This window comes from Vigna radiata, chromosome 11 (genome assembly GCF_000741045.1).
Source record: "Vigna radiata var. radiata cultivar VC1973A chromosome 11, Vradiata_ver6, whole genome shotgun sequence".
Lineage (NCBI taxonomy): Eukaryota > Viridiplantae > Streptophyta > Magnoliopsida > Fabales > Fabaceae > Vigna > Vigna radiata.
Genome location: NC_028361.1, coordinates 6603156 through 6613471, shown reverse-complemented (window position 1 = coordinate 6613471; position 10316 = coordinate 6603156). Strand labels below are relative to the sequence as shown.

The 10316-nt window shown below is 28.7% G+C and overlaps 1 protein-coding gene and 1 long non-coding RNA gene across 2 annotated transcripts in view; one reads left to right on the top strand and one right to left on the bottom strand.

The window, feature by feature from the left end:
- LOC106776914 overlaps nucleotides 1–10316 on the bottom strand; it is a 15629-nt gene that overhangs the window by 1683 nt on the left and 3630 nt on the right. The gene's annotated exons all lie outside the window — the stretch shown is intronic.
- LOC106776913 (40S ribosomal protein S14) lies at nucleotides 6971–9015 on the top strand. The gene is made up of 6 exons (XM_014664386.2): nucleotides 6971–7094; nucleotides 7204–7323; nucleotides 7404–7449; nucleotides 8021–8106; nucleotides 8382–8511; nucleotides 8742–9015. The coding sequence occupies exons 1-6, from the start codon at nucleotides 7092–7094 to the stop codon at nucleotides 8807–8809; spliced, it is 453 nt and encodes a 150-aa protein (XP_014519872.1). The 5' UTR covers nucleotides 6971–7091; the 3' UTR covers nucleotides 8810–9015.

Sequence of the window (10316 nt, the reverse complement as noted above, 5' to 3'; positions counted from 1 at the left end):
ATATATTCATAAGACATACTAAGAAATTTTTACATGGCACGGTAAAGATATAAAAATATAAATCACATCTCCTCTGCCAATTCACAACACTTCTTCCTTTTTATATTTCTCAAACAATCTTACAGTACCCATACTTATATAATAAATATGCAGAAAACTCCATTCCTCTTATCTTCACTAAACCCATCTATATTTCAACAATCAATCCCATCATAACAGCTTACAACCAATACATTTTTACATGCACAATTTTCAGCATCATAACACAAGTCAATTTATACTCAACAGGTACATAACAGTTTAAATCAACACACAATTCAGGATTCAACATGCATATATCTCATAAATTAATTTCAACCAAAAATAACTAGCTCCCCTTACCTTGGGTTTTCACGGTAAGCTAATTTGAAGACTTCCTAATAGAAATTCTCACCCGGACAGAAAAACAACAATACCTATAAACCACCATATCGGCGGTAGAGAATAACTCTTGGAGTGAGAACTTAACAGAAATTAGAAAAAGGAGGGTTCTAACTGCATAAAATCAGTAGAACCCCAAGCTCTAAGTTTCGAAAATAGCAGAGAAAAGGGAAAATATACTTACCGGTCGGAATGGAAGAACGCCCAGTTCAAATTGAAGCCCTCGGTGCAGTGAGCAAGGAAACACTTTCAAATTAAAATTTGATCGTTCAGTGAATGAGAAATTTAGAGAGAAGACAGAGCAATATTTGGGGAAAAAGATTTGAGAGAGAGAGTGGAAATCTGGCTTATGAAATCAGATTTTTTTGGAAAGCCCTTACCAAGGTCAGGGTATCCTCAACCTTATGGGCCTGACTGTCCCCCAACTTAGGTCCAATAGCCCCTTTTTAGTTTTGGCTTTTACATTCTCCCTAACAAATAAATTTTCGTCCTCGAAAATTAAACTTACCAAAGAGAAGGAACAACCTACACTCATCACATCCTCTAATACAATCACCTATTTTGACTAAGATACTACTCCCCCAATGACCTTACTAACATGAAAAATCATGCCTTATAATATACTAATATCCAAACATATATATCACTGAACAATGTCCCATACCACAGCTAATGCATCTTAACCTCACAAAAACTCATAATCAATACAAATAAAATGACTACCATCATATTGTTTAGGCTTATGAATCCCTATTAGTTAAAAGAAAATATTAGAAAACAATTAAGATTGCATTATTTATGTCACTAGTTAAGGATAAATTCATCCCCTAAATCACACAACCGTCTCTGGTACATATATGGATGAAATGTGTTCTTACTTAGCAGTTTGCACCATATCAAGTGTTTCTCAAGAGAATTACCCTAAATCCTTCATGTAATAAACAAGTCACGACAACACTTAAAGATGCACTCAGTCTTGCCAAAAAATTCAAATCTAACGAGCTCTCTAGTCAAGAGAAGAAGCAGCTAATTAGAACATTCACCAGTCTAAGCAAAGTCAATAAATAAATATAAAAAAAAAACATTAACCCTTTCCATATATTTATTGCCCATTCGATAAAATTGAGAGGCTTACCATCGAAAATTCATCATTGCATAGTAAAGGAAAATGCTTGTATTCATTAATACATGAAACTGTGTAACAAACTACCGTGATATACAAGAACTTGAAAGCACTCAATGACTTTAACGGCATTGTCCTACAANGTGATGAATGTGTTTTGTTTTTTTTTTNAAACATCTTTAGTTAGGCATTTAGAAACATAACTAGATTATTTTCACTAATTAAAATAGCAAATTTCAACATTGATTTGAACTCTCAAATACTATATAATTTTTAAAAAGTATTAGAAAGTAAGCTTTAAATCTAACTCAAAGTCACAAAATCTTGACCTTACTTATATAATGCAATTTGACTTTATCTTTAGTTAACATGGGATCTCCAACACACTAACTGATGCTAAGGACTAGACATCTCATCTGTGAGACTAGATATTTGTGGTGGTCCAATAATAGTTTGATAGTAAGTGGTATAATAGACCTAACAAACCTAGCTAGAATAGTTCCTAAAACTATAATAGTAAGTCTTTTTTTTTTTTTTTGCCTAACTCAATTTAAAAAAATCAGTTTGGTAAGATGAGGTTTGCATTACTACCTATATACTATAATTTGATTTTTATCACGAGTTGATGTGGACTCTTCAACAAAAAGTATGCCTGATAGACCTCAACAACATTATCTATTCTGGATAAACAAGAGCAATCACAAAAACAAAAAAACAAATGAGTGACATGAATATGAAAGAAGAAAAGGGAGAGTAGGGAATTAATTTCAATGAGATTATGACAATAATTATGGAACTAGAGAAGTGCTGAAAATTGAAGTGTTGGTTACAGTGCAGGGTAGAACGATGAGTTTTGAGAATATAAGGGAAAATTAGTGGAGGAAATGATACAAGGAAAACCTGACAAAAAGGAGAAGGAGGAAAGAAATAAAATAATGAGATGGGTAAGCCTATTCCGAGGCAAGGAAGTGAAGGCCATTAACAGTCTATCCATTCAAGTTTTTCTTTGCTTTTAAAGATTTCACCAAATCTCATCCCGCTACTAGGAGCCAACCCATGGCCCATGGCTATTAATATATTTATTTTATATATAATCTCCTAATCAATATCATATTGTTGACGGCATTATAAATATTTATGCTTTTGTCCCAATGGTATTAAGATGAATTTTAGAAAAACTCCCCAATATTACACTGATTATTGACTGATGGAAGGACCATTTTCTTGAATTATTTACACTTCATGCATCGAACGCAGTATAAATTTTACTGAAACAAAATATACAATCTACAATGCATTATTTATATTGGTTGTAAAATTACCTATATAAATAAAAGTTCAAGACACTCTTGTAACTAAATGTCACAATGTAATTATAAAGGTCAAAAAGGCAAATAGTTTGGCAAAATCACTGGAAGTATTATTATACTGAAAGTTCTAGTTCCATAAGGAATGAAGGTAACTACACAATGATAGTAACTACATAGAAAAAGTAAGAGAAAACAAAATGTAACAATTAAAACAGCTCAATACAGCAGGGATTTTAGACAAAACATAAATAATTTTCTGCAGCATTTTAATCAAAACAGCAAACAATTTTCTGCAGCAATTTAAACCCATAGAGCCAACAATTTTCTGCAGCTTTTTAATCAAAACAGCAATGACAGAATATGCTGAATTCCAAAACAGCAACTGATAACAAGTAATGACAGCAAACCTCTTTGACAACAAACCACAAAGTGTCTTATATAAATTTTATAACAGCAAACAATAAAGTGAGCACTTAACACACAAGCTGAAATCTAACTTCACACAACCAAAACCATTTTGAAACTTATCCAGTAACTTAAGGATGAACTAAAAATATACAAATGTATTAGAGTCTAATTGGTCACCTAAAACTTCCAAACAATGTCATAAAATTCATGCATCAACAACCTTACCCTTCAAACCCCAATTATCCCAAACATTATACAATATTATTATTTTTTATTTTTTTTTAACAATACATGCACTTACATATTCAGACAGTTAATCACGGTTATGTAATTTTTTTTTCAAGAATTAGTAATCCAATCAATCACTTTACAAGTCCCCAATAACTTCCACTCTTTGTTGTCGTACATCTTTTCAATTACAATGTAACTCTTTGCTTTTAACTAATTGGTTCTTATTAGATATAATACTACCCTATGCCTATTTATTCCCGTTCAATTAGAGCATGCAACATAATTATAAGTTCAATTAGTAAAAAATAGCATAATTACTGAAAAACAGAACATGATATGAATTTTATAATATAATATCAATATTATAATTTACAATTAAAAAAAAAACTACAACAAAGCCTAATGAAAACTTAATTGGTGAAGTTATAGAATAATTCTAAGTAACTGTTAGCATTCAAAGTAAAAAAAAAAACATTTAACTTTTTTTTTTCTTTCATACATAAAACAAATAATAGATTAACAAAAAATAGTTTTCTCTATGCAATGATTAAGAAAGAATTCCAGAAAGATAGTATATTAAATCTTTTAGCATGCCACACTCTTAAATTCAAGGTATTTTTGTTGCGTAATCATTACTTAAAAGTGAGAAGAACTTATCATAAGCTATTCAATCTTGTTATTTAAATTTGGATTTTCGATCAGAAGAGTAGTATATAGTATTTATTCAAAAAAAAAAAAAACTTGTGAGTACAAACTTAAGAAAATTTTTGCATTGCTTCAACATATATAGGCTAACAAAAATACAACCATCGAATAACCCAATCAAAAGCTAACAACATAAGTTTAGCTCTTCATACTTCCCTTAACCAACCTAAAATGTTTCACAATTACTAAATTGTTTATCTAATTGTTATTAGAGTAGAGATCTTACCTTTCCTTAATCCCCACACATCACCACGAGACTTTCCAGTGTGCTTTGTCCTCACTCGCACACTTTCCAGGAAAACTTCCCAGAAGGTCACCTATCCCAGAATTTCTCCAGGCTAAGCACGCTTAACCATGGAGTTCTTATGAGTTAGGCTTCCGAAAAGTAAATGCATTTTGGTGATATGGGTAGCCAAATCAATTTCTTTAAGCTATTCTTCAACTGTATAGTCCCATACCTATACAGTCTCCAGATCCCTCTCATTCCGGTGTATGTTCGATTCGTCCATGTACCCCTTCCACTCGAAGCCTGCCAGGAGCCGCTCCTTGTCCGTGCTCCCTGCACCATGCTTCTTGCACCGGCAATCACTCCCCGCCCTCGTCAGTGCCCGGGTGTCACATTCCTCAGATACCATATCAATTATTTCATCTAAAAAAAACACTTTCAAATATAATAAAAAGATCATTGTATGAAAAAAAAAAGTAATACTCACACGCTAACATATATTTTCTCTTTTAAGTATAATAAAAAAATTATGATATAAATTTATCACATATTCCAATTTGTGCTATTAAAGTGTATATTTTAAATACGTTATAAATAATTTAGCATACATAAACATAGAAACTATCCGCCTGTATGCATTTTTAAATATTATATTACTGTAATTTTTTAAGTTAAGTTAACTTGATTCATAAAGGTTAAATGAAATATTAAAAATGTTTAGAAATAATGAATAATTAATGAAATTATTAGAAATATTTAAATATTAATATGGTCTATGTTTTTGTTGAGATTTTTCGATATGATTATATTTTTTTAAATATCAATTTTCATTAATTTTATTCAATTTAATCGTTTTTTTCTAATATCATTTAAATAGTTAACCATGTACATCGTATTATGTGTTTTTTTCTTTTATAATTTGTTCTTAATTTTTAAAATATAATTCATGTGTTAAGTAAATGTTGTGTGACGTAAAAATAATATTACGTAATGTCTTATATTTAATTTATTTTTAGTTTTAATTAATTTTATTCAATTCAATAATCCAATGATAATTTTCGTAATTTTATTTAAATAGGTTTCTTTTTAAATTAAGACCATTTACAATTTTTTTTATAAAAATCTTATACTAATTTTTTTATTAAAATTCACATTTTTAATAAATATTTGTGAAATTATTTTATATCTACTCTAAATATATTACTATAATATAATTATTAAAATTTTTAAATTAATTTTAATCTTATTTTTTTTATATAATGAAAGTAAAAAAAATAAGTCTAATAATTATATTTTAATAATATAATTAAAGTTGATTTAAAAATAGTTTTAAAAATTAAAAAAACTATAACAAATGGATCATATTTTAAAAATAAAGAAAAAAATGAAAATAAAAACCCAAAAAATCAAATACGTGACATTTCACACGCTGTTAACTATTTAAAGCTGTTTAATGTTAATAAAAAGAACAAAATTAACAAAAAAATAAATAAATTGAAACTTAATTGAATAAAAAAAACTAGAATCACATTAAAAAAGTCACCAAAACTAGAACCAAATTAGTATTTAAGAAAAAAATGATTTTTTTAGTTACAAAATTATAAACACGTAAAATAGAAAATGTTGGTTAAAAATTTTAAATTAATAAATTTTTAATAGTATCAAATAAAATATAAACTTTAGTAAAAATTTTAATCTAAATTTAAAGAGAAAACCAATAACAAAGTATTACCAAATAAAATATAAATATTTTTTAATAAAAATTTTAATCCAAATTTAAAAATACAACTTACTGTAAAATATACTAAATAAAATATAAATAGTTTTTAATAAAACTTTAATCCAAAATTGAAAAATAAAAATCAATTAAATAAATGGATAAAAATAGAATAAAATTGAACTTGACGAAAGTTTCATATAATTGTTCTTAACAAATATGTTAAGATTTGTATCATTGAAAATAAAATAAGAAAAGTAAAAATGTACACACACAAAAATTGTGTGTTCTGTTATGTATAAATATATAAATTTTAATCTAAATTTGAAAATATAGCACATCACAAAATATTATCAAATAAAATATGAATAATTTTTAATAAAAATTTTAATCTAAATTTTAAAAATAAAAATCAGTTATATAAAAAAAACTGAAATTAATGAGAATTTTATATAATTATCTCTGGTAAATAAGTTAAAAATTGTATTATTAAAGGTAAAATAGAAAAAAAATGTATCCACACACACACACACATATATATATATATATATATATATATATATATATAAATATATATATATATATATATATATGAGATTAAATAATTTCTTTATATTTTTAAAACTCAACAAAATAACTTTTTTCAGAAAGAATATGACAAGACAGGTGTCATAGAAGCAATGCTATTTATAATTTATAATTAATACTGAAAAAAGAAGACGGAAAATTAAGGGTCATTTAATTATATATTTAAAATCACAAATTTAAAAAACAAAAAAGTTGAAGGGTAACTTGGTAAATTGATTTACTTTCCCTCTGAAAAACCCTAATTCTTCTCATATATAAAATCGAAACAAAGGCAGCCTCCCCCTTTCACTTTGCAGCAGCACAGCTCTAAACGCCGAAGGGTTCATCTAATCTCCCGAATCTCTACGCCGCGTTGCAACAAACATGGTTCGTACATCGATTGATCAATCATATAAACCCTATATTTTAGGACTCAGTGGTGTGTAGGGGTTGTTATGGTAGCTGTTCTGACAGGGTTTTTGTTGTTTTTTTACAGTCGAGGAGAAAGGTTAGAGAGCCAAAAGAAGAAAATGTGACTCTAGGTCCAGCTGTTAGAGACGGTGAACACGTCTTTGGCGTCGCTCGCATCTTTGCTTCCTTCAATGACACATTCATTGTAAGTATTTGCGTTTCTTTTTATTTTGTGGTTTCAATTTTCAATTGTTTAAGTTTAATTTAGGATTTTTATGGTTGCAGCATGTCACTGACTTGTCTGGGAGGGAAACACTTGTTCGCATAACTGGTATGGTTGCTTTTATTCACATTATAGGAGTGAATTGATTGTATGCTATTATTCCATTTTACCATTACCAATTTAATGGATATTGTGTAACGCCTATACTTTTTCCTTTTATTTTTTCAATTTTTCGCATGTTATAATATTGTCAATGATAACGAAATTGCCCATATCCAATTTCAGTGGATGTTAAGTTAAAGTGTTGATACATATGCTTTTTGTTTTTTAATCCCCGATCAACTTTGTTGTTAGAGTGTTAATACATGTGCTTTTATGATCCTTATCTGACACTTAAGTATTCCCATGTCTTACGATGGAGGGAGCTTTGAGATTTGACCTCCAGTTTTTACAACCTTATCTGGCTTTGTCTTGAAGATTTTTGAGTGTTTTACTTACAGTACTTGTTGAAACTTATTTCCTTATAACCATGCTAACATCCTTTGCCATTAGAAAATTGTGGTCAAATCTTTTCTTTTTTTAGTAGATATGGGAAACCGACTGTTCTTTACATATTTTATGACTTAGCTTTATAATGTGCTTAACTTATAAGTTACGTATTTTTGCTTTTTAATTTCAGGTGGGATGAAGGTTAAAGCTGATAGAGATGAATCATCTCCCTATGCTGCTATGCTTGCAGCACAGGATGTTGCTGCCAGATGCAAGGTCAGTGGGATTCAAATTAGTACAATGACTTTTTCTCTTTTGGCCATGTTAAATTTTGTGATCGTCATGCCGCTCTTATGAATTTGTAGAATTCCTTTTTGATCTCCCTGTTTGCTAAGCCAATATCACGGGTCAATTGTTTTGGCTAGCTTTTCTTTCTTTCACCTTTTTTATTCTGTTCATGCTCTGTGAATCTATAGTGAGTATGATTCTGCTTTTTGTTTCTTTGAAGCTGCCAAACTTAATAATGTATTGTTTCAAATTATTTTTATCAGGAACTGGGCATAACTGCTCTTCATATCAGGCTCCGTGCCACTGGTGGAAACAAGACAAAGACACCTGGTCCTGGCGCTCAATCTGCTCTTAGAGCCCTTGCTCGTTCTGGAATGAAAATTGGTCGCATAGGTATTTGCTTTTTAAGAGAAAACCTCTAGTTCAATTTGATTACCTCGTACTCAATTGTCTGGTTGTCCTTTTTCATTTGTTGTTTAAGACGAATAGTAGCTAACTGGTTTTTTTAATTTAGTTTTGTATCCATTTTTTTCCGGTTTTCTTTTCTAATTGATTTCATTTGTATAGCATTTGTATTTTGTATTGTATGCTAGATGTTAATTATTGTTTTTTAATTTTTTCAGAGGATGTGACTCCCATTCCTTCCGACAGCACACGTAGAAAGAGTGGAAGGAGGGGTAGAAGGCTTTAAGCTTCTGCTCTATGATTGGAGTCGCTCTGCATTTATTTCCATGTCAAGTAGAATTGTGCCATTTCGAAATTTTGGTTGGGTTTCATATCAAACTTTTATTGTATTTCTTCAGCTTTCTCGAACATAATTGAAGTTTACATGCTGACATTAATGTTAAAGGCTTTTGAAAGTTCTGAATGTTACTTCGTGTCTTAGAAAGCTACTAATTATCTACTTGATGAAACATTCTTATGTTGTTATTTCATTGTTTTTTTATTTGGTTCTCCCTTTTTATCTAGTCTTAAGCGTGCAATAATGGTTAGAAATTAGATTATTATTCATTAATTGAGTCATGTTTTATGGCATTGTCGGATTCTCAATTTTGGGAACGAAAATTGTCCGCATAGGTATGTGTAAATTGATGAATTAATTGTTGAGCTTTAAATTGTTTGAATTATATAAATTATGCAAATTATTAATCGAAATAGTTGAGTATTTCAAACAATTCTAATTGAGAGAAGTTTGAAATTAGACTTGACTAAATTTTAAGTTCTTCCTAAATGCATTTAAATTTTAATTTAATTGAGTTTTTATGAAGTATTTTTATGTCATCTTACTCTGAAGTGGAATAGACAACATTATCCAATTGCCAGGAATTTTTGTTGAGACATCTCATTTTGTTGACATCTCCAAGGTCCTCCTCCCAACAAAGAAAGTAATAAATTCCACATCAATGTTCTGCAAAACTTAATTTTTCCTCAATATTTGAAGTTGTATTGACTTCATCCTAGCAATAATCTGCCATTTTCATTCCATTAAGTCCCATATGTTCTTCCATCTATATCTGAATATAATCTCTAAAGATTGGACGATCAATAGCGTGAAAAGTATTTTCATTTTTGATTGTATCTGCTGTGCATTTGTCTCAGCAGCTGGTGGCTATTGAATTCTGGATTTAACAATTGTTCAATATATTTTTCCGTGAAAATATACAAATGGTCTAATAGTTCTAATAACCTTTAGCCAGGGAAATGACAACTTGCACAAAATTTGAATATGTGGTTAGGTGGGCAAGTTGAACTCAACTCTATTGCATTGTTAAAAAGTGAACTGAATTGAACTGTTTTTTGTTTTATCAAACTGAACTATACTAAATTGTACTAAATTACAATATGAACTGAATTGAACAACGGTAAACTGCACTAACTGAATATAACTATTAACTGAATTGTGAATTGTAAATTGCATTAACTGAACTATTAATTAAATTGTAAACTACACTAATTTTACCTATACTAATTTTAAACTGAATTGTACTAATTTTTAAACTAAACAGTATAACAATAATGTTCTTTTTAATTGAAATTTATTTTAATATTTATTTTATTCATAAGTGTCTAATAAATTGATTTTTAATTATTTAATATTATTATTTTCTATTTTATTTATATTTTTTTTACTATTAAAAATTATTTTATTATTTATTTATTTATTTTATTTTATTAATAAAAAAATAACATCATATACT